Source organism: Solea senegalensis, linkage group LG11, assembly GCF_019176455.1.
Source record: "Solea senegalensis isolate Sse05_10M linkage group LG11, IFAPA_SoseM_1, whole genome shotgun sequence".
NCBI classification, from domain to species: Eukaryota; Metazoa; Chordata; class Actinopteri; order Pleuronectiformes; family Soleidae; genus Solea; species Solea senegalensis.
Window position 1 is genome coordinate 15809049 of NC_058031.1, and position 24166 is coordinate 15833214.

Genomic DNA, 24166 nt, shown 5'->3' on the forward strand with positions numbered 1-24166 from the left:
ATATAATATGAAATGAATTTTGGACTTGCCAAGCAACACAGCTTCGTAACTCACCTCTCTTCATCCATTTTCTTCTTCATCATGTCTCTCCTCCAAGCCGGCATGGATGCCAGGCGTGCTGCCTCCTCCTCTGCCTGTAGACAGACAGACAGACAGACAGACAGACAGAGGGAGGGAAATAGATAGGAGCCCATACCAGTTGGTAAAGCGTTGCAACAGTAGCAGTAGTTTAGATTAGCTGTCTTTGATATACTAATTATCATGATGTTTGGTGAGCGTAATGAAACATACACCTGCTAAATGTCTAACCAGCATCAACTTCACATTAATTGCCTAATGCAGTAGTAGCCAAGGTGCCAAAATTACCAGTGTCTTATAATTTCACAGCTTCACAGTCACATGTTTACAGTCTAAATTTAAATGATAATAAAATGTAAGCAAAGTCATGCAAAAACATGATCTTCTGATGTTCAGTGTAATACTCAATTACAAGGTTAGGGATTATATTGTATGTGGGATTATTATAATTGCAGTCAAACAAAGGAAGGGTTAAGGTTTTTCAGTACTTGACATAAGGCCTCTGTAAATGTTGGAGAGGTAAGGTAGGCACCTGCACCTAGTTCACCTTTTAGTTCAAACCACATACATTCACAAATGTCACATTTATGTCAAGCAGCTTTTATGGCAGAACCTAAACTGTGTAAACTGATGTATGTACTTACACCAACAAACAACTCACAATAGGTCGGCACTCTTCTCCCATGTCTTTGTGATAAAATGAAGCCTTTTAAATGGACAGGACATTGTTTTACAGGACGTTCTCTCAAAGTGTGCTCTCATATAGTAACTGGATCCTTTACTCTCTTTCAGGCTGTAATTGGATGTGGAGCAGCCAGAGGGCAGCCATCTTGGATATCTCATCTTCACCTGACAAGATACATTACTCTTTTGCATTCCTTTTACTGAAGCATTTCACTTGCCCTGGCAAACATGAATCCAGGTAAGATTATCTTCACTGTGAATGTTTAATGATTCCCCTAGGAATTACAGAACAAAAAAAATCCAAACACAAATTTGTTTGCGGATTTGCCAGAATTGTTTAATGTTAATTAACTAACATGTCTTGGTTTAAAGTCGATTGAACTACCATGTTAATACCAGTTAAACCAATGTTGACTGAAGTCACAATGCCTGTGTCAAACCACTGACATATTGAACTTGCTGCAATGTCACTGTACTGTTCGTTTAACTTAACATTTATCAAATCAAAGTCCAATCAAATCAATTTTATTCATATAGCCCAAATTCACAAATCACAGTTTGCTTCACTGTCTTTTTACAATGTGTACACGTACATTACTAACACGTATTGGGTAACCCAGTATTAAAAACCTCAATCCACACAACTGTCCAGCGCAGGGAACTGCATTACTGAATAGACTCTACAAGAATCAAAACTGCAACCTTTTTTTTTTATCATAAGTGAACAGGTTTGTGAATTACTGTTGAATATAAAAGATGTCAGTGTGAACCAGATCTTTTTCGTGCCGTAGGAAATGTCTAACCTTTATCACTTCTAAACAGACAATTACCAAATTTGACTCTATATTGTATGTATTGTGTTGGACTGGGCAGAAAAATACAATATCATAGTAAATATGAATTTGACAATGTATCATTTGTATAAATGTTTATGATGCTCATTATTTAGAAGTATGTCAACGACTATACACTTTGCTGTCGACTCAACTCTTTAGTGTGCATATATCATATTGTACATAAACACAAATCTGTCTGTCTATCTCTCTCTTTATAGCTGAGAGTTGATCAAGATTCACTGTAACCTCCTTATGGCTCATGTAAGCCTGGTGCTAAGAGGGTTATTTGAAGGTAATCTTGATGCAGCAGAGGCTGCACTATGGGGACAGTGAGGTTCTTGACAGCTACAAGTGTTGCAGTGGAGGATTACTCATGAAAGAGCTTGGTGTTGTGGCTGTTTCACCGGTACATGAGGCGATTAGTTAGGTTTTCTCTATGGAAGAAAAACTGTGTTCAAATATTAGACTGATGGCCACTCAGATAAATGAAATATTCAGTAAATGCAGAATAGTGTAGGGGAAGAACTACTGATTGCTATCGTCGCAAAAATGTCAAGCTTTATTTCTAAGAGCAATGTAGAAATCAAATAATAAAAGAACACAAATAAAATTATGGAAGTTTGAGCAAATTTCTCAGACACCACAATTATAATTGGACTACAAACTGTTAATATGTTCAAATCAGATAATACATTTGTCAGGTGATTTGGCTGACAGAAATATAGTTTTCAAGTTCTGAATTAGTTGTTCAATTAGTTGTTAAAGTAACAGGGCCTTGCATTTACCACATTGTTAATCTTTGTAATGGATACTTAAGTAGGACACTGTATCCACAAATCAGACTTGAATACACAGGCCATTTATGAACCACTTAATAACCTTAAACTCATGACTTAGTTCCGAGTCTTGCAACAAAGTGCACTTTAAAATAATAATTATGTTTCGAAAAAAGTTTTCAGTATAACTGGTTATATCCCTCATAACAAAGACAGTATAATTAATACACAATACACTTCAACTTATGGCAAATCTCTTGCTTTAAAAACTCATTCTCCTTGAAGCAGTGTACCATGGCAATTGATCATCATAATTTCAAAAAGCACTTGGTTCAACACAATTCAAAATCAAATGAAATGGTTGGAGCAAATCTGTCTCCTGACATCACATGCTATCTTTTCATACAATAATGTACATGCATATGATAAAGGCAGCATAGCTAAGTGGATGCTCTTTGCTTTGCTGCACTTAAGTCCCTCATGTGCTCTACATGTAACACACCAGATTAGTTTTAGCATAATCCACAGTGCAGATCGGTTTTCCTGGTCCTGCTTCCTCTTTCTTTGTTCAGGTGAACTAGGCTTTTAGTAACCCTGAATTCATAGCTGTTAGATATCAAAAAGCTCAGCTTCCTTTTCTTTCCAGAAAGCAAAGCTTCTGTCAATGTATCTGATTATTTCCTCATTGCTAAACTCTTTTAACTCATAGATAACTTTAATTGAGTCTTCATTAGGTTCATCTCTTAGAGCTGGTTTATCAATATGAGGTTCCTCTATGACTTCAACAGTAGCAGTTGGAATATTTCTAACTGGATCTAGTTCTGAGCTTTCTATTGTGTCCTGCGTTGTCTCAGGTTTAGCTGTTGCGTCAGAGTTTTGTACAGTTTTAGTCGTCACGCTCTGCATATGGTCCTGCTCTGAACTTTTCCCATTAGAAACCACTGTATCATTTGAAATGCCTTTATCAGATTCACTTTCCTGGGCTGCAGCAGGTGGTGATAAGGAAACATCTGATGGTGAGGTTGGTAAGGCAGTTTGCATAGGAGGAGTTGACATTGGATGTGAGGGTGCAGGATGTGTTGGTGGTGGAGGGGGTGGAGGGTGTGAAGGTGGTGGAGGGAGAGACTCCTGCATTGGCATAACTGACATATCAGGAGACATGCAGTGTAGTGAAGCTGTCATTACACCTCCCCCCTCATCAGAGTCACCAAAATACTTGCGCTTTATGTCTTCAAAACCATCCACCCAGTCTCGCCTCCCTCTTTCAATTTCCTCCATGACCTCTTTGTGGAACTGCCTTATGAGCTCCCATTTATGGGTACCAAGACGGTCGAACATCTCGTAGCACAAGAGATGGCGAAATTTGCGCTCATTGCGAGACATGTTCATTTCCAGCAACTGGAAGTATCCAAGCATAAAAAGGTCGAGGGTTAGGCTCTCATAGCTCACGGGTGAACCATTGATGTGTGGCAAGAAGTGTTCTGGCCAGTAGATCATCTGGGCACGACTCAGCCTACGAATCTGGCGTGTGGGCACTTGACTCATGATTGTCCTCCAGTGGCCGATCAGATTTCCAACTACCTGCTTTGACTTCATGAAAAGTAGAAGTTTGTCGTCTTCACTCTGTATATCCCCACCAATTTGTGCACTAAACTGATTGTAGTCCTCCAAGCCCACATCTAAATGATTCTCTCTCTTACCTGCATATTTAGTCCGATAAGACTCAGAGATGGTGTACTTCCGCCAGTGTTCAAGGAACAGGAAAACAATTCTCTCTTTTCTCATTTCGATGCATTCTTGGACATAACTTATATCTGTCTGCACCTCCAAGCTTCTTGTAAGTTGATCATCATTTAAAATTGGGTCTGCAGACAGAACGTGATTGAACTGCTCAATGTTAGTAGGAGCCATTATCTCATGGGGTGCATATGTCAGAGGAGCATGAGATACAATGGTAAGAGGTTCTTCAGTTACTGGTGAGACTGATTCTTCTACTGTAGGTAAATTTCCATTTGTATTGCATTCAAGGACTGTAGCAGAGGAACAAGGGACAGTGTCCTGAATTGTCTCTGGAGGGTTACTAGACTCACTTACCATAGGGAGTGACCTCTTGCGTTTGTATACTCTATTTGATGTGTCTGCAGACTGTGACTGATTCTGAATTTCATAATTGGCTTTGAGGTTCTTCACTGAGACTCCACACTGCTTTATCTCCTTCTCCACTTCCTCTCTTGTTGAGAAGGACTGAGAGCGTCCCATAACTCCAGTGGCAGCTGATCCTGCTAGTTCAGACTGACCTTTGCTCAAATTCCTTTCCTCTTGCTGAGAATTGCCTGAGTATACAAGATCCAAGATATCGATCTCTTTTCCCCCCAGGGTAGCAAGAAGAATGGCCATACTCTTAAGTAGTGTAGAAATCTTACTGCACCAGGCTGGAAGGTCCTCAGCTTGACCATGTACTTGCTTTGGATTAACTGAGAACTGTCCTTGATTAAGGGCTGCAGAAACTGGTAGGAGTTGGCGAAGCTGACGCTCTAAATCTTCCAGCTCCTTTTCAACTTCTGAGACCTTATGCATGACCTGCAGGTTCTCAATTTGCTTCTCAATACGGTTAAGGTCATCCTCTGTCATCAGTTCTCCAAATGGGCCCAAAATGGCATTGTGGATGTGGGAGTAATGCCATTCCTGAGGTTGGTAGTGCCCACTAGCCGCAAACTAAATCAGAGGAGACCAAGAGACCAGAAGACAAGAAAAGGGGGAAGAAGGAGGGATTCCTTCAGCTCGAAGTTCCTCGAGTAAATACACACTTAAGTGCAAGTCCATCCTGACACACAGGCTTTACATGGATTTAGTGGTGCAATGGCACTGCCTCGGTAAAAGCTTTACTTTAATTTTAAGTCAAAGAGCAGGGAAAGCTGCATGGACCTTAGTGCTATTGGGAAACTATTAGTCATACCAATGGTGATAAACACAACTTTGATCTGTTGTACAAGCTTACAGCATGTCTACTTTTGTATTATTCAGGATTTGAAACTCAGACCTTTTGATGTCTATATTTGCTCAGTCCCTCTTTACAGCTTCTCTCACCCATTTTAAAGTGAGTTAGACTTTTCCTTTTCCAAACACAGAGACTGGCATCCAGCAGTTGACATTTTCATCCTGCTGCATGTTTTGTCTGCAACCCAAATATGATGTAACACTGCCGTGTGCATCACTTTTGAGTACTGACATCAGTTCTGCAGACGGACAGACTTCAGTCCACACCCAAAATTGGCAGGAAAAGGACTGTCACTAAAGGTGCAAGAGAGTTAAAACTGTGTGAAAATGGTATTACTCTTTAACAGGTCACAATCTGCTAAAAAATAAACACAAATACATATAACCTTATTGTTACTTTAAGAGTGCTGTACATATATAGCTAGCAATATCAATTTTTGTTTTGTTTTTGTATATTATTGGTTGACCTGTAGTGTGAATGGGCCCGGCATCACACCACTGAATCGGCATGTAACAACTTAAAGCCGCAAAAGTCCATCAATCACCAGCCCACACTGTGAATTTGTTTGTCAAGTGTGTTGTGTGTGATGCTGTGATGGGCACTGTAGCCAAGTGTTCAGATCACTGCACTCCAAACATCTGTTTTTATTAACATAATATTTATATGAAAATATGACATGCAAAAACACAATAGTTTCTACATTTGTAGCTAGCTAGGTCAAATCTTTCATGCAATTAAAAAGTTATTTTTCTGTTTTTTATTTAAAGGGAGAACTGTTAAGATGTAATGCTCAAGTCAGTTTGATACTTTTTAGACATTTTAATGATGTAACTGCATCTCCACAAACATCAACTATAGGAGAGTGGAGAGATTTATCTACCTACTAATTTATTTTTAGTTAGTCTCATAGTCCTTCCTGTCTGAGAAGTGTTCAGCTTGCAGTAAGAATTACTTGTATACCTTGTCTCAATACACTCATTACCACACACTGCAGTAACTGATCAAGAGAGAAAGTGAGAGATGCCAAATATCATATATACAAATAAAGTTCTAGATGAACCTGCCTGAAGCCTTAATAAATATCAATGGCATTTCTTTTGTGTATGAGGATAAGTAAAGTGAAGGCAAGACTCTTAACTGTGACTCATTTGACCACACAATAATTCTCTGTCATATGACATGTCATGCATTCATAGGTGCCAAATGAACTTTGACTAACAATTTAAAAACAAGACAATAAATGCAAATCATGCATGAATATAAAACACAACCTTGTTAAAATTCACACTCAAATCCAAAAATTCAGTTATCCCCATTGTGGTGGTAATCATTTGAGTCGAGATCAAGCTCAGGGCATTTTGAATTTATAGTGCCACAAATGGGGATAGTTAAGGTGCCACAAAGGTTCTGGACATTATTATACACAGCCTTGCAACACTGTGCTTACCTTGCGTTTATGGTCTTCCTCCTCTTGCATCTTGACCTGAAGCTTACGCACCATCACCTGCCTTTTCCACTCAGGTATTGCTTTTCCCTGTTCATCGTGAGTGGGCACTAGTGCCTCCACATCTGCAAGGCTTGTCTTCCGTCCTGAGTCTGCTCCTGTCTTGCCACCGCCACTGTTTCCATTGATCACAGAGTTAGAGGGTAGCCGCTCATAGCTTGAAGAGGTTGATATGATTTTGGTACTTCCAGAGCCAGTGGGACTGGGGCTGGGACTTGGGTCGCTGGGACTAGGGGTGCTGGGTGGGGAGGTGAAAGGTGTACTGGATGGTGGAGGGGATGATGGCTTGGTGGCAGGTGGGCTAGATGTGCGGGTCTCTGGTGGAGATGTAGAGTTTACCTACAAGGAAATTGAGAAAGTGATGAACAGGAAAATATGAATCACAATTATTTTTTATCTATATTTTCCTATTTCCATCCTTAGATTAATATAACTAGAAGGCAATGCCAACCATTCTTTGGGAATTTAATTAATCTTAATTTATCTCAGTATTGAAAAAAGAAAAAAAACATTGTATAGATTATACAATACAATGTTTCTAGATTAAGATACATTAATTACTGTCTCTCAAGATGTGACCTTTCTTCATGGTGTCCTTTACTGAGCTCAACATTTAAATCCACATTAAGTGTGACTACACTGACTTTTAGTAATGGAGATCATTGAGGGCTTTTTTTTTAGCACTGAGCCTCAAGGGACCAATGACAACCATGTACAGGTCTCTACCATTTAGGATCAGCAAAGGGCTGTAGTATTTCTTAAAAAAGAAAAATAAGAAAGAATAAATCTAGTACAACCCTATAACCTTATAATGTGAAAAGAGTGGCCAATTTTCTATTCATCAATGACCCTCAGATAAAAATATCATCAGTAATGGAAGAAAACTGTGGACCTACATTGTTGCCTGTGGGTCCACTGCTGGAATAGACAGTGGTGTAGCCTTTACTGTGGGGTGTGGGCTTGAGGCTCTTTCCTGCTTTGATCTCTGCCAGCAGCTCTGAGTTGTCACCGGTGGGGGACATCATGTTGAAAGATTTTGCGCCTGCAGACAAAAGCAGGTGCAGAAAAGTGAAACCAAGTATGAAGATAGAAGAAATGGGGAGAAAAGGAGAGACAGACAGACACACACACATTGAAGAAGAGGGAGTGATGGAGGGGTTGGGTGGCATTTCAGTGTTAAATATTTCATCCGACCAGGCAGGTAACAATGCTGACGCAGAGCAGGTTGGACAGTGATGGGAGGTCATTATGGTGTACTCAGCCAGGCTTTCATGTATGTTTTCTCTTTTTGATTTGTTTACTTTGGCAAAGGCTCCCTCTCGGGTTTCAGGTTTTATTCCCTCAAAAGTTCTTCTAGCAACTGAGCTGCAGCTGAGCTTTCACCTTTTAAAAAGTAGGCTAATGTGGAAAAAATTTGTACATTCAGCTATTGATTCCAATCTGCTTATAATGAACAATGAACCAACTCAAAACTGATCTCTACTATAACCTCTATTGGTAATGCTACTACAAAGCAACTTTGTTTTCACAGGAAAGACTAAATGAATGACAAATATTAATTAGAAAAAGTAGTGCTTAGACATGAGACCATACAGTTTTATACAGTTTACTCTGATTTATGGTAAAAGTTTTTCTGAAAGTGGTGACAGGATAACAAACCATATTCTAGTACATTCAAAAAACATAATAATAATGTAATCTATAACTAACCATTATAGCTGTTACACATTCATTTTACAACAATTACAACAAAAATATACCAAGATCTCACCTGTCTTAGTGAGTCTGAACCTCCACTGAACTGAATCTCTTCAGTTGCTTATTGAGCTCTCATTTTCTATAAGTCCTTGCATAAAATTCCTCTCTGTCGAGATGACCACAATCGGGTTTTGCTGAACATATAGAGTTTTCTAGCCTGCCACCGCTTCTCACGCTCACTTGCTCTCCCTTTCCTTTTCTCTCAGCTTTCTACTAAAGTCCCATCATCACAGTTGGGTATATCTAAGGGAATCACCAGTAACTGGAAGTGACAGCAAGCCAATGGCAAGCCGGCCAGGAATTAACACACATGCGCATGCATGGATGCATTTGGTCAGCTGCATGAGCATGTGCGCACACACACTCACGCAGAGCTAGTCTTCAATCCCCGGCTCGTTAGTCCACCCTTCTGTATTATTCTTCACCACAATAAACCTGACACACAGTTCACTTGTACACGCAGACAAGTGCACCGTCAAACAACTCACATTTATTAGATGACAGAGGAAAGAGATGTGATGATCCAGTGTAAAACTGTAAACAGTATACAGTGTGCAAGCCTACAAAAGACAGCTTTTGAACCCTGACACATGATGCTTTAAGGCAATATGTTATATTGATCAGTAAATGTGCATTTCCAGATTCAATGAGTGCAATTAAAAAATAGTTTTGCTTAACATTTTGCCATTTAAAAAAACCCCAAAACAAACTACTGAAAATGAAATTAGTTTACTGAACGGCAGATTATTCAGTTAGCTGTGTCTGATAGACTGCAAAATTATTGTGGACTGAAGTTGTGCTTTTTTTTGACTTCATTGTTATATTTGTCTGCTGTTAGAGTTGCTGCGTGTCTGCTTGTGAAATTCTGTTTAGGGTAGGCGTGTGGACTCAGCAGGTTTGCAAGAGCAAGTATAAAGGAGGGTGGAGCTGTGACAGGTGGAGAACATTGGACAAATAGCCTCTCCTGATGAACATGACTGCACACGCACACACAGAACATTTCTGCTTACAGTAGCTCTTCCTTTATATTGTATTTCGTAACAGCTGTGGTGCCACAAAAAGACCATGTCCCTCTAACTAGGCAGACTTCCTTCTTCACTTTAAAGCAGCCACCTGGCGTTTCGCCATTGTCTCAGTGAGTTCCTGAACTGTAAACTCATCTGGAGCTCTCAGTTGTGTTGGTGGTTCTTAATCTTAGAACCACTTTCCTGCCCATTTACTACCTAGTTAATGCTATAGAGCAAATCATATAATTAGAGAGCATTCACAGTGCTTACAGCACTAAGATAAAGACGTGTCCTCCTGTGCAATGTAATCGTTACAATCCTCTTCTGTGTGATCAATAGAATAGACAGAAGAGCTGCTGTTACGACCATTTACAATGTCGTAACAGCATTGTCACTCAGCCACCTGTTTGTTGCCATTGTGAGCATCATTAATTCATCTTAAATGATAAGACATGTTGGTGGTTTTCAGTTTTACAGCCACCTTACGGCCTGTTTATTGCCAGATTACCAGTGTAGCTCTAATCATGTCATTAGTGAGCATACACAGCTCTTAAAATGTTTTGCTGCGGTCCTGCTAATGGGCAGCAGGTGGAGCATAAATAGACGAGACAGTTGAATATCTAGCACACAAAGCCTGATATATAGATAGTAAAAGGGTTCCTAAATGAAGAATTAACAGCTTAATTAATGTTGTTGTATATGGCTTTGCTGAAATTACTGTATTCATGGTTTGTGATTTTGTCATAGGCAGGGATGGGCAGTATTATATTTTTAAAACAACATGATGACATCACAAGAATACAATACATGAGGTGCTGCTGCAGATTGGACATCATGGTGCTTGGTGCCTACTTTTACCTAATTTGCCTGGACTTTTTTAAAAAAGTGTCACAAGCTTTTAGAGCCACACTTGAGTTGGCTTTTTATTCATTTATTTGTTCTCCATTTGGTGATTGGAATAATAATCTTTGATCTCTTCTAGACTTTGTGTATGTTCTCAATCGTTGTTCTATGGTGTGTTAAATATGACATGATTTTTTATTTGTTTTTTTTGGAGGTTCTACACACCATCATTGTAGTCCGATCATCGAGGTGGATTGTTTGCTGATGCATTGTGGGCTTCATCTGTTACTGAACACCAAGAAAGTAACTAAACATACTTAAGGAAGAGTTCCTTGAATCTGAGAATTTTCAAAATACAAAAATACAGAATTTTGTATGTATTTTTGCCATGGCCTGGTCATAGATTGTGGTGGTGTTCACATGGTGACTAAAGGGTGATACAGCTGCCTGCTCTAGGTGTCATTCTTTTGTTTCTAACCATATTTACACAGTTCTCTTTACTTTGAGCAAAGGGCTTTTTCTCTTTGGGAATTAAAACACACCACTCCTGTGAAATAGATCTGTTTGGTTTCCAGTTCACTGTTTAAGTATCAGATTGTCATACTTGACAAACCACATAAGATGATCAATGCTGAATACGCAGGTCAACCAGATATTTTTTCTTAATAAGAAACTCTGATTTAATAATCATGACTGTTAACTGTGGTCTGCGTTTCGAGTAACTGAGTAAACTGATTGTTTGTCTGTACTTACACTTCTTCTCTCTTAGTGCTCCCTCTGCTTTAGAGGCAGAGTAATCCCCACCTTGTTGAAGCAGCAATGAAGACATACCATGGCATGCAAAAAGAAGGATACAAACAAACAAAGAAATAGAGAGAAACACAGGTGGGAATGGAACAAGTGATAAAAGGAACACATGAATAGAAAATTGGGAAATGTTTTAGCAGACAAAATAGGGTTATGGTTTGTGCTTGGAGTTTTATTTATTTTTTTGTCAATTTAGGATAACTCAAAATATTATTAAGTGCAAATATCTGTACGTGAAACAGCCTATCCTTGTTCACAACAACATCCAGGGCAACGGGGCACTTAAGGAAATGGCTGAACACTAAACCAGTTCTCAGGGTAATTGTAACCCAACCATCATTAATTTATAATCTAGGGTTAGGCTCGACTCCTCTATACCATGTGGGATTACATGTGTGCATAATAATTATAAGAATAATCCAACACTGTGTGTAATTCGTCAGAGAAAATATGTATTTATTTATACACTGCACAGGTGTGACTAGAGCCAGGAAAAAGTAGGAAATGAAGAAAACAAAAAGTAGAAATAAAAGTTAAGGAACACTCACTTCCAGACGAGGAAGACTGACGTCGCTGGTTGGTGGAGGTATTACCCACGTTATTCTGGGTGGCTGGCGTCTCTGGGGGAAGTGGAGGAGGAGGAGGGGGCATTGGCGTTGGGTTGCTTGGTGGAAGAGGGGGTGGAGGTGGTGGAGTTGGAGGTGGGGCTGACTCCTCTGTGGTGGCATTCTCTGAGCTGTGGGTGGGGCTATCGTTTGGTTCCTCCAATAACATTGAGCCCTGGAAGACGGGAAATGACAAAGCAGAATTATACCCCCTAATTAACCTGTTGTCATCCATGTAAGGTTTCTCCGAGCAACCCCATGGTTATATCACTCTGACAGCCAGTATCTGGTCACTGATAAAAGGCAAGAGACATTTCATTAGCGAGCACTGATATTCTTAAGGATCCAGTGTGTAACATCCAGTATTAATGCTGCAGATGAGGACTCATTCGCTCACCCCTTCCTTTTTCAAGTGTGTTGGGAAACAAAAGAAAGGATGTTGTTCATCTCAGTTTTCATATTCATATTCTTCAATACCCAAAACGCACACTCTGACTGGTTTGTCAGTTTGGACTTCTTCCAGAAATATGGCAGTCATCATAAAGCAAGGCCCTCGCCCAAAGAACATTCAGTGCTTAACAAATTTATTAGCCCACCACCCGAAGCCACAGCTGCCCTAAATTAACAGCATTGGTAATTATCAAAATATATTTTTTAATGTTTCTGCAATGGTTAATACACCAGTATGTAGACACTCTTTAACCAAAATGATATTTTAATGCTAAAATTTTATTTTTGAACATGAATTTTCAAATTGACCGTTTTACAAAAAAAACCTGAAAACATTGTAAAGCACATTATTCTTGACTAGGATGTCAAATTCTAATTATTTACTTGCATTTGTGAACCGAAACATTTGTTTTAGTGGTTGAATGATTCATTTCTGACTTTGCAGAAAAGCATGGCTCAAATTTTAAACAAGTTTTTGAATGATTTCTAAAATGTTTTTATTTATGTTTATTATGTTATTTATGTTTAGCACTTTATAAAGGGCTATGACAACCAAATAATTGTGTTTTCAATTTCTGGTCATAATCCTTCCAAATAGTACAAACTGGACCTTTAAGAAACAAAATAACAAGAAATATTTTAAACCTTTAATTATTAAATCAACATTGGCCATTGCATTCATAAATCATTTTTCCCTGCTTGTAATGAAGCTGCTGCTGGGCTAAGCCAGTTTTAAATTCTTGCACACAGGCTGTTGACAGTGACAGATGTTGACTCCTTCCATCTTTAATCAACCCATAAAAAGATAATATCCTGTTGCTAATAACATTGTTAAAATGACCTAATCTCCCAGGGGAAAATTAGAGTGAAAACCACGAGTAGAGGACATCTGTCACTGCAAGTGATAGTGCTTTAACCCCCCCCCACTCCTGAACTCCCCCAGCATGCGCGTGTTTGACACGCTCTGAAAGCGTGCCGTATCTCTGCTGGATGCAAGTTAATAGGCCATGACATTTAACTCAACCCCGCCCCTCCTGTATTCTTCAGACGCGTGCTCATCATTGTTGCCCACTTTACTATTCATACCCCCAAGAGAGTTGTGTGTGTATGTGTGGGGTGGGTGTGGGGGGGGCATGTCCAGATGGGTCTTGGCAGCACGTGCCGTTGCTTCTGTCGATTAGTCTGTCCATCTGGTAGGGTGCCTCTGAGACCAGGAGGCCCCCACTGAGGACTTAATTGGCTAAATGTGGATTACACTCCGTATCACCCAGAACACTCCACCTCTGATACCCATGAGATTATAATCCCCCGGGACACAGATGGGAGTCCAACAGAATCATTTTATTCAGCTGCCTGTGAAGGTATGTAGCTGTAAACAGAGGTTTTAACTAGAGTTGCAAGTAATTATTTTCATAATAACAACTGCAACCGGTCACATTCAAAAAGAGATCACATTTTTTCCAAACCACATGGATTGTTATTTATACTGGGCGATGACCAGTGCTCTATTTTGTAAATACAGTATAATTACAGCTGTAGTTTTCCATGCCTTTCATTGTGCTGCACAAAAATGTGAGGAAATGTGAATTTATTGAACATAGCGGGGATATAGTGCCTGGTCATTGGTGACTTGCTGCAACACTTTCAAGTTTGGTCCATTATAGGTTCTTGGAAAATTTGCACAATGGGTGGAGGGTCAAGAGAAAATGGAAATGAGGGGGCAGTTTGCATCAGGTAGCTCACAAAAGCTCAAGAAGACAAGCAGCATAATGCACAGGCAAATGGTGTAGTCAAGGTTGTAATCCAATGCCGACATGCCATCTCCTGGCCTAACCTTATCCTAAAAGGACCGTAAGTTAGCAGAGATGAGAGTACATTGCCATCTGCAAAGATAAAGATGGAAAATCGCTGGCTTCTAAAATACAAGGTAATAAATCATCATGTATATTCATATAATTTATTTTATGAACTTGGTGATGTTTGATGACACAACAGCAGAGACCTGCCTCACCTCCTCATTGGGCGCCATGCCTTTGCTCCCACGACGCTCGTTGGTGTCGCTGCCCAGGGTCTTGTAGTAGTCTCCAGTACTGGGCTGCTTGCAGAAGCTCCTTGATTTCCTGTTTGAATCCACACGCCGCAACTTCTCGTGGCTTTCTCCAGTTGTGAGCTGAAGACATGATCATTTATAAATAGTGTGAATTATAAATAGTTTTATAGGGCTTTGTTTTAACTTATTTAATAGTTTTCATCTGTATGCAGCTCAGGTTTTTTACATTTTGATCAGATATCCCTGGAATATTAAATTCAATAGCAGCACATCCAGATGAAGGAATTTGTAGCACAATTTCAGTCATAGCTTAAATGGTTATTTGAACAGGAAAACTGTCAACATTTTATTTTAGTTCAGCCAAATCATTCTCTGTTTTCAGCTTTTTAGATATCTGGATTTACAACAATTTGGCAGTTTGGAGACGTATCACTGAGCTTTTATAATTTATAGGATAGAAATCATTAAAACAGATAACAAATGCATAAAAAGTAAATGAAATACAAAGCAGCACTGAATCTGAAATTCAGAATGCAAAACATAAGTTGATTATACGACTATGCGATAAATCGATTTTATTGATTATTTCACGTTTGTAGTTCAGAAGGATTAGTTTTTAATCCTTGACCTCCTCCACTGATGCTCCCTCTGGGCTCCAGGAAGTTTGGACTGTGTTTGAATCCAGTAGAAAGCCAGTAGTTGCTTACATATTTGTCGGTCATCTTTGACAAGAACAAAATCATACCTAAAATTCTATAGGGGTATAAGAAAATATAGATCTAATATTGTGATATTTCATGGTGTGATACTGTGTCGATATGTAAAAGTTTTCTGACAATGCAGTGGTTTTGTGTTGTAGTTAAGCCTCTGACTAATAGTTGGCAGTAGGCCTTTGGCCATTTAACTCTCTCCCCCTCTTTCCATTCCTCTCGCTAATACCTGTAAATGTGGGTTTTTCTTAAAATAGACTGTGTTTAGAGGAATGAATCCCAATAATATCACCTTGCTTATAGTATCCCAATATATTCAAATAAATCATATTGTCACCCCTGTATCGGGCAGTGTATCGTATGGTAAGATTCATTGCACGTGCAGCCCTAAAATCCAGTAGGGAATACATTTCTATGGTTAAATGTTGCTTTTGGACTGAACTTTTAATTGTAGTACAACCCACTGTAAAATACACTTAACAGGGTTTTTTGACAGATTAGCGCTCTCATGTGACGAAAGCCGGTTTATCCGAACATAAGAACAAGGTTTTAATTCTGTTCAAGTAAAAAAGAAAAAGAAAGAAAAGAAGAAGCATGTTTCATGTAAAGGCTACCGAGTCACAGAATATCCAGAGTCCACATGACTTAGGACTTTGGGTCCCATGTAAGAGAGAGTTTTCTGGGTCAGAGGTTGTTAACTCAGCCTTTTTAATTCTCTCGCTCTCACTTTCAGCTCTGACACCTATCTGAACATGGAGCTCAGAAACCAGAGTAGTCTATTATTATGTGGGTCAGAGTGTACATGTTTCAGAGTAAGCAGCCATTAGCAAGAAAAAGCCAACCGTCAATGTTTTCCTAATATTATTAATAAGCATTGCATTTACATGAAATCCTTTCCAAGGATATACTTAACCCAACATTGCATATTCAAAAACAATGTGGGTAAATGTGGGAAAACTATTTTCAAAGATTGACCTTCCCTGTATTACAAGGGAATACCTTGGTCGGCGTAGCGTAATGTAGTTATTTTGCCTTTCAAATCTGACCTCAGTTCATTTACATTTTTATTTCTTATGGACCAATTCACCTCTCAGGAAATCAAGAGCCTCAGATATCAAGCAGATGTCTCATGATAATGTATGCAGAAATAATGACCCCTGACCTCTCCTCTTTTGTGGTGTCATGTTCGGAGTTCTTCTAAAGCTGTTTAGTTTTGTTGACTCATGTCTGCTGTCAAAGAATTGGTCCCTGAGCACTGATCTGGTAGGCGGGTAATGTGAGCAGGAAGCGCTACAGATGGTTTTGTAGTTCTCTTAGGAGGCGGGCCAGCAAAAGCAAATGTACAAAGCATTAAAGTGACACCCTCCCATCCCCCACACAGATGTACACACACAGCCTGCCTTTCTTCCCATTATATAGATCTGTCTGTCAGCAATAAGTCATTGTTATATATTTGTTCTCATACTGTTTTGTAAGCAACATGAAAGGCTGTTTACTCTGGTTACCATATGATACGGCGCAATTACATTTGATTTTGCAGAAACTTCAGATTTGAATAGGTCATACACAGGTAGACCACATGTGTATTTTACAACAATTAAATTAGACTATTCAAACACCGCAACAGAGATTCAACACAATTGTCGATATAGCAACTCAAACTACACAGCTCTCAAAACTTGGAGATAAGCCAAAATTTGCAAAGAAATTCCAGTGTTCACTTAATCTTCTATATCACTTTTGCCACTAAAAAACCCTCTCATAACACCTTACCTTAGCGTTAGAAATCCTGTCTTGTGGCTCTCCCCTACAGTTTGGACAGAGTCTTTAGCTCAGCAAAGCACGCAGAGTAACGGTCACCAGATCCAGAGCTTCACCACCTCTCCACTCAGCACTACACCTGTCACACTACCTGCCCTCTCACTTTACCCACAGGCCTCATCAATAGCCTATCGGCCTGTCCACAGCAGCGGCAATGATGTCACCACTAACCCACAGACTAACCACTCCTCAACCCAGCCCAGTGCCTCTTATGCAAAACACCAAGTCCCTGGTGCTAATCTCACCTTGGCCAACTGCACACAAATCTCAAGCTTCAGGATTATGAGAATAGTTCTCACATTCGGTGTTTATAAATATCTGCAAAATGTGCCAACTGTAGTGTTTTGTTGGAATCATAAATGTGTTGTTTTTTAATGTCTTAATCTGCAACACATGAAGACAAATGAGATGAGAGAAGCAGCAGCCAAGAGAGACAACAAACAAACACACAACCTGACACTTATTTGATTTTAAATTCAATTCAACAGGTTTCCTACAGGTTTTCCACATACCAAGCTGTAATGTTTTCGACAGGTTGTGAGATTGACCCATCTACTCTTTCCCTGGATGGGGTTACTCTGTTTCTATGGCAGCCCAGGTAGATTGTTTTTCTCAATAGTACACGCTGGTCTTAATTGTGCGTGTTTGTGTATTTGCATGCATGTGTGCATGTGTCTCTTTTGTTTAATTGTTAATGAGGGTGTGCACTGGGCTGATCACCTGGGTACACAGGGAGGAGGAGGCAGCACTAATTAAAGTCTCTCTCACATGTGTGTACTCACAAAGACAGAGCTCACCCTGGAGACAGTGTCGCTGCCTATGTACTTTGCATAGAACATCTACACAGATGTGTTTTGTGTCTGGAAAAATTGATTTTTCAGCTCATTCTGCTGCTCTTAACCTTTTTTCTGTTTGATAAAAAAATGTTTTGTTTCACATCAGTCCGTGTTCCATTCACACAATTTCCCCCGCAATACAAATACACTATTTCAAACAAATCAAAAACTAATAGAATAAAACAAGAGCATCTCATATTTCTAGGTAATTTGTATCTCATGCTAAAGCAACACTGGTTAAATGAGTGGACACCATGTTTTAGTATCATTACACTGCAAAGCATGGTAACAATCAAGGAATAAATACTTCATGAGGTGAAAGTGATCCCCCAAATTGGTAATCTTTGTCACAATCTGGAACGGCTCAACATTTAAATTAAAATTACAACTTCACAACAGTTTCATTGTGATTTAAAGCGGCACAGAAACACAGAAGGCATCATTAAAACTCTAATTTATGTCACTTTTAATTGCTTCTCCTTGTTGGCTCTTTAAAGACACTTCTGAGTGATCTGTGGCCAGATTAATTACTGGAATTAAAGTCAAACCCATCACAATAACCATGATGTGACAACCAGGCAGTCACGATAATGAGCATCTTCAATAGCCTCGTTAGCCATGCTAACACAATAACATCATTGAGGGCACCCAGACAAGGCACACTGTTACAACAGTGCCGCTTATTAGACCCAGGGGGAAAATAGCAAGTGATGGCCAGCTCATCCCAAACAGGATAATTATTAGGATAATTACATTACTCATCATGTCAACGTGGGATATCGACAGTTTTAATAAAACTAATGTGTACATACAGTATATCCTCTGCACAGTGCAAATAATATACCAAATACAACAGAGTGAATTCTCTGTAGGTTTTTCTGAGGAAACTTTGCACAGCAGCACCTTACCTCCTTGTTGGTTTTGCTCTCTACATGCCGCAAGTTGCTTTTCACCTTCAGGAACTCGGCTGATGATGGCTCCTGAGGGGGCTGGGGTGCTGGGTAGCTCGGGGGTGGAGGAGGTGCCGGAGGACATGCTGGTGGAGCTGGGGGTGGATAGGTCGGTGGTGGTGGGGGCGGCGGTGGTGTGTTAGATGCTGCAGCATCATTATTTTTAATCACTTCAGAGCCTAAGTCTGGGTTTAGCATATCCATGTATGCTTGCATTTCTGAAATGGCTGACTCTGATGCACCTGTGACAAGACACAAATACAGACCTGAGTTTCTCAGAGGAACAAAAGCATGTTGAACTGCCAATTTAAACAACTCAAGTAAATCGTACAATAATGGCTCCATTTCACCTTCTTCCTACAGCATTCAAACATGATTCACTAGGTTGGTCCACCTCTACATCCTTAACAAAATGTCTGCACGTCTAGACCACTAGGGTGCAGCACCTGTATATCGTGCATTTATGATCTGCAACAACAGGAAACAAATAGCTGCATGTTGTTTGCTCTACTTTAGTAGATGGCCAAGTCATGTAACAAACAGCTGTTGAGGATTTATGACCAAATATTTATTAAATATTTTTGTTAACAATGTTATTGGGAAACAATGTATTGGACTATTGAGCTCCTCAGCCTTTAAAATCATTTTGTAATTAAAATGAAAAACATTGCACGGAATACATTTATTGTTATCTTGTTAGAATGCCTTAGAAAACAACATTCTATATTTCCAGACCTGTGTGTGCAACTGTGTTCAGTTTAGCAGGTGGGCCTCTGGACGTTGTTAGGCTGCTCCTCTTCTCCCCAGTGCTGGACTGGCTGGAGCTGGCTGAGTCATAGTTGGATAAGGAGCTGGATGGAGAACCGATGTCAAAGTGTGCCACCTGGCTGGTGGGGGGCATGGTGGTGTTTGGGGATGATAGCCCTGAGTCTGGCTGCTTGTACTCTAGGTCCGTTGAGGGGTCCCGTGACAAAACACGGTGCTCAACACTCTGTCAGAGGATGCATGTATGATTTACAGGGCAATACATACAACAAAACCATTAATCAATGCATTCATTCGTGATTGATTTGTTATCATTAAAACATGGCTGTTTCATTTTATTTTAAATCCTAAAGACATCCACATTCTGGCCACATCTTTAGTGAATATCTTTAATAAAGTGTCGACTGTGTACTTCTGCTGCTGTAGCCGATCTGCTAGTTTGATGCGTTTCCTTTCGTTATTGTCTCTCTGACCTCTGGCATACTCACTGGATATATTTTTTTGTCTTTTTCTGACTTTTATGTGTAACCATATAGATGGTTGTGTGTGAAAATCCCAGCAAATCAGTAGTCTATAGTAGTCCTTAACCTAAAATGGTAATTTTTCACACGCTTTGGCTTTAAGAATTATTGCGCACCCTGTGATTATAAGAAAATTTAAATTCATTGTTCAGCCCTAGTGTGATGCCATTATAGAAAATGGGTACACTAATTATTATTAATATGAATGATCTATTTCATTCACAATTTCCCATCCTGATACCCCTCAGTCCCTGATGAGTAACATAAGAAGAACAGCTTTGAGTTTAATTACTGCACACTAATGAAACATCTCACAGCTGATCAGAAAGGCTCTGGGGCTGCCTGCTTTTCCCACTGTGCAAGTCTCAGTTGGCTGAATGTCCCCAATGGGAAGTATAGGGAAGGGAATTCTACACACCAGAGTGAGTTCCCTACACAGAAGTTATTAATTCTACTAGCATCTTGGAGGTTTCATTGGGTCGAAGCTATGGAGGCCACTACAACTCTGTACTTAACTCAAGTAATTGGTTACTGGTGTCAGTGAAGGGACACAATTAATTTTGTTCCAATCCTAGTTAGTTAAAGTCATATTTATGAGTAAAATGCAGAACATGCAAAGTGGGACACACAGGTTTGGTCATGAAAGTCATGGTCATGTAGTCTTTAGCAAATATGATATTTAACTCATCACTGACTGCTGAGTAGGATGAAGTGGGGCTGGGTATTTGTGCTATTTATAGAGAAAACAAGGCAGCATTTCACATGCCATACTTCCTGTTCTCTGTCTAGAACAAATACTGTTATCTTGTTTTGATGGGTTAAGAGTTGAGCTCCCATGGGACCAATTAGTATATGTTCCCAAGATTGATGAGAACTTAACCAGTGTTTGGTTACTTGACAAACATTGTAATACCCAAAGCGGTGGTTCCCAACCACCTTGACCTGTGTGATTCTATAAAATGAGGCCATTTGTTTGTGACACTCTGTTATTGCCTTAGAGTTAATTATGTACAGTTGAAAAGGTAAAGAACGGATCGGGATGGAATTTGCTGGGGATGTATGTGGTTGCCCAGGGAAGAAATTATTACGTTTTGGTGGTGATTCAGAATGTTTTTTAAAACAATCGTTAGCTTTGTGAGAAAGGGGAGTTTGTGGACACTGTGTAAAAATGAGAGGTCTTGGCAGAGATTTGCACTCTGAGTGCTTTCTCTAGTTATTATTGTGACTATTTAATTAAAAAGTAGAAGCCTTTATGCCTGTTGTCAAAAAGCTGTTGACAAAAAACCCTGCAAAAATCAAATGTATGACATTAAAGGCTGCATTTAAGGAACTATATTCAACTGTGCTAAAGGTACAACTTCCTTATGAATTAACATTAGATGTTAAATTAATCCATTTTATATTAGTCCATGCTTGACCCTGTCCACAGGATTTTTAGAGGTCATGATGCAGTTTAGTTTAGCTGTGTTTCATACCATATTCTCCACAGTGCGCAGATACTTGGCACACTGGGAATGGCCATTGTATTCGGCCAGGTCTGCTGCTGTGAAACCATCCTGGTCCCTGATGCCCAGGTCCACACCATTCACCACAAGGATCTGACAACACTGACACAGGAGCATAAATTATATGATGGTTAAATTTCTACCACCAGTTTTTAAATGACTGGTGGAACTTGCATCTTTCAACACATGCATGCATGGTTTTCTGACAATGAAAAGAAAGTCAACATTATCATTTGGTAAACAAAACAAAACCCAGTCAACTGCTACATGACAGTCAGACTAAGCTTGTTATTGCCAAATTGAGTAACCTTTGTATTGTTATACTGACTTGTTTCACTTCTTGTTCTCTCAATGCAAATATAACAAAAAAATTCATTTAGTACATCAAACCTGTGTGGAAAAAAACAGGTTGTTATTATATATCATAATGTCATTATTCAAAGTATTTGGTTGGCGTGGTAGCATAAGCTGTAGCCTTTCATTCAAAACATGTGGTAGCGTGGGTAGTAGCGCGGGTAGTATGTATATATATATGTATGTATATGTGTATATATATATAGATATATATATATCAAGAATTTCAATGATCCAACACAACCTTCATGAATGCTGTATTCTAATGGTGAAATAGAAGGTCACACTGTTGTTCTAAATTATCCCTTTAGCCATTTCTGTAGAACTGGAGAAATTAGCACTATGTGATAAATAGAACACACTGTGTTTAATCCTAACTATTACAGAGGAAGAATATTTATGAAAATAATTGGCTGTTGTTACTTGATTCACTGTCTAACGGTCTTAATTGTAGCCATACCCTCAACAGTTCACATTTTGAAAAAAAAAACACATACACACCTCCAGTTCACCATTCTCTGCTGCATCATGAAGTGGCGTCCCTCCCCAGCTGTCGGTGACAATCTCTCCACCGTGCAGCAGCAGCCAGCTGAGCACCTTTGCATGTCCTCGACTGGCTGCAAAGTGCATGGCTGTGGCCCCGTCACCATCCTTGTCTGTCAGGCTGATCTCTGTAAAACTTATCTGAAGGGGGGAGAAGTAATGCCATGAGATGCAGTCAAACCGTCAACACAGGAATTCTGATTAAGTTGATCAGCTCCACACAACTCTCTCTGTATTCCTCAGTATAGCAGTGTTGATTTTGCGTAATGGGCTTTATGACATGATTGACAGAGGGAAGGCAGAAGCATAACAGCTATGTCAGTAAAGCAAGCAGGCAAAATGACAGCGAATTATTGGTACATGGACCTAGATTTAGATTGTAAGTGCTGAGAAACTGTGAGTAGAATACCTGTTGCTTGTTGTTGTTTAAGGGCTAGCAATGTTACACACTTTGAAGGTTGGTAGCCTGTAATGCTTGAGATATTTTGTGTTTCTATGGTAGCAAACAAACAATCCTAGAGCCAGGCGCCCATGAACCTTTTTTTATAATTTTAAATAAAGGGTTGAATGGGAATGGTGTTAATGAAGCATAATTTCAGGAAGGAAAAGTATTATAGATTCAACATAAGTACTAATATCAATTACAATATCTTTTTAAAAATTAAACTACCCAACATCTTTTTGGTTAAACGTAGGCATTTGTTTACGGAAGTTGTTTAAGGAAAATATAACACATCAGTTCCAGTGTGTGATATTTAGGAAGGTTTATTGGCAGAAATTTAAAATACTACCTATACTGTTTGTATAAGTTTAAAATAAAAGTTGTTTTTATACACCTATACAGAGGCAGTTACCTTGCATCGATACGTGTCTGCAGCAGCCAGAACAGAAAAGCAGGCCAGAGTGTGTGTTTTGCATTCTGAAGCGGAAGCTTACTACACAAATGAACAACATACTTTCTTGTACTGGAAGGCCACCATAGTTCCCTTTGCTACAATCTGCAGTCTGACCCTTTTATGTCACACATTCTTTATGTTTTAGTCCTGACATTCCAACTTACCAGCCAGACAATGACTGTGTTGTGGCCCATCTGGGCAGCAGCATGCAGTGGTGTCATCCCGTCATTGGCTCTGATGCTTGGCTCTGCTCCACAATCCTTGACAAGGTATTGGACGACTTCTAGATGACCCTCCTGGCAGGCCAGGTAGAGTGGTGTGGCACCGTTCTTGGTTTGGGAGTTGACAACACTGCAGGGAAATGAAGTAGGAAGTTAAATGAATGGCTCAAGACACAAGATTTTTATGATGGATGATCTTCTCTCTGTCACCTAAAACAAAAGCAGAGGTGTGCATTTTTGTTACATTTCTGAAAGGCTTTAACATTGAGGTAAATGCTATAGAATAACAGCTAATTCTTTCAGGCATGGTATTCGTGGGCGAAGACACAGGTTTTGAATGACAAGCCAACATTTAAATTAAATGCAAACCAAAGACCGTCAAAAAGAAGGAACATGTTTTTTTTCTTGTGCTGTGCCTACACACAAACAATCAGGAAAGCTTGATACCACTTTTTTGTGTCCGATACAGATATCAGTATCACTGATACCAATATCTGTATGCTAATCATTTCAGATCACATTTTTGCTGATGCATTACCACCTTGCCTTTTTGTACTGAGGGTTGTGTTTATGTGATTCTTAGGGGTTTTGGATTCTATCTGATGTCACATTGTTCTTTTATCCAACCCAATATCGGACAGATACTGA

At 39.5% G+C, this 24166-nt stretch overlaps 2 protein-coding genes across 7 annotated transcripts in view; one reads left to right on the forward strand and one right to left on the reverse strand.

Moving 5' to 3' along the window:
- Positions 1–24166, reverse strand: part of espn (espin) — a 38476-nt gene that overhangs the window by 5235 nt on the left and 9075 nt on the right. For 2 of the 6 annotated variants that reach the window (XM_044037183.1, XM_044037182.1), the window contains exons 3-13: positions 23462–23648; positions 22360–22542; positions 21475–21606; positions 19449–19704; positions 18672–18955; positions 14358–14516; positions 11840–12071; positions 11238–11288; positions 7773–7918; positions 6820–7215; positions 55–134 (exon numbers count right to left, since the gene is read on the reverse strand). In XM_044037183.1, coding sequence (XP_043893118.1) covers positions 55–134; positions 6820–7215; positions 7773–7918; positions 11238–11288; positions 11840–12071; positions 14358–14516; positions 18672–18955; positions 19449–19704; positions 21475–21606; positions 22360–22542; positions 23462–23648 — 2106 coding nt within the window. Of the gene's footprint in view, positions 1–54; positions 5090–6819; positions 7216–7772; positions 7919–8647; positions 11189–11237; positions 11289–11839; positions 12072–14357; positions 14517–18671; positions 18956–19448; positions 19705–21474; positions 21607–22359; positions 22543–23461; positions 23649–24166 lie in introns of those variants that run through there. The other 4 variants (XM_044037180.1, XM_044037185.1, XM_044037181.1 and 1 more) reach the window with 4 other exon arrangements.
- Positions 1–24166, forward strand: part of acot7 (acyl-CoA thioesterase 7) — a 100086-nt gene that overhangs the window by 1526 nt on the left and 74394 nt on the right. Inside the window, exon 2 of the mRNA XM_044037188.1 lies at positions 871–1000. The gene's annotated coding sequence lies outside the window, so the exon portion shown is untranslated. The remainder of the gene's footprint in view (positions 1–870; positions 1001–24166) is intronic.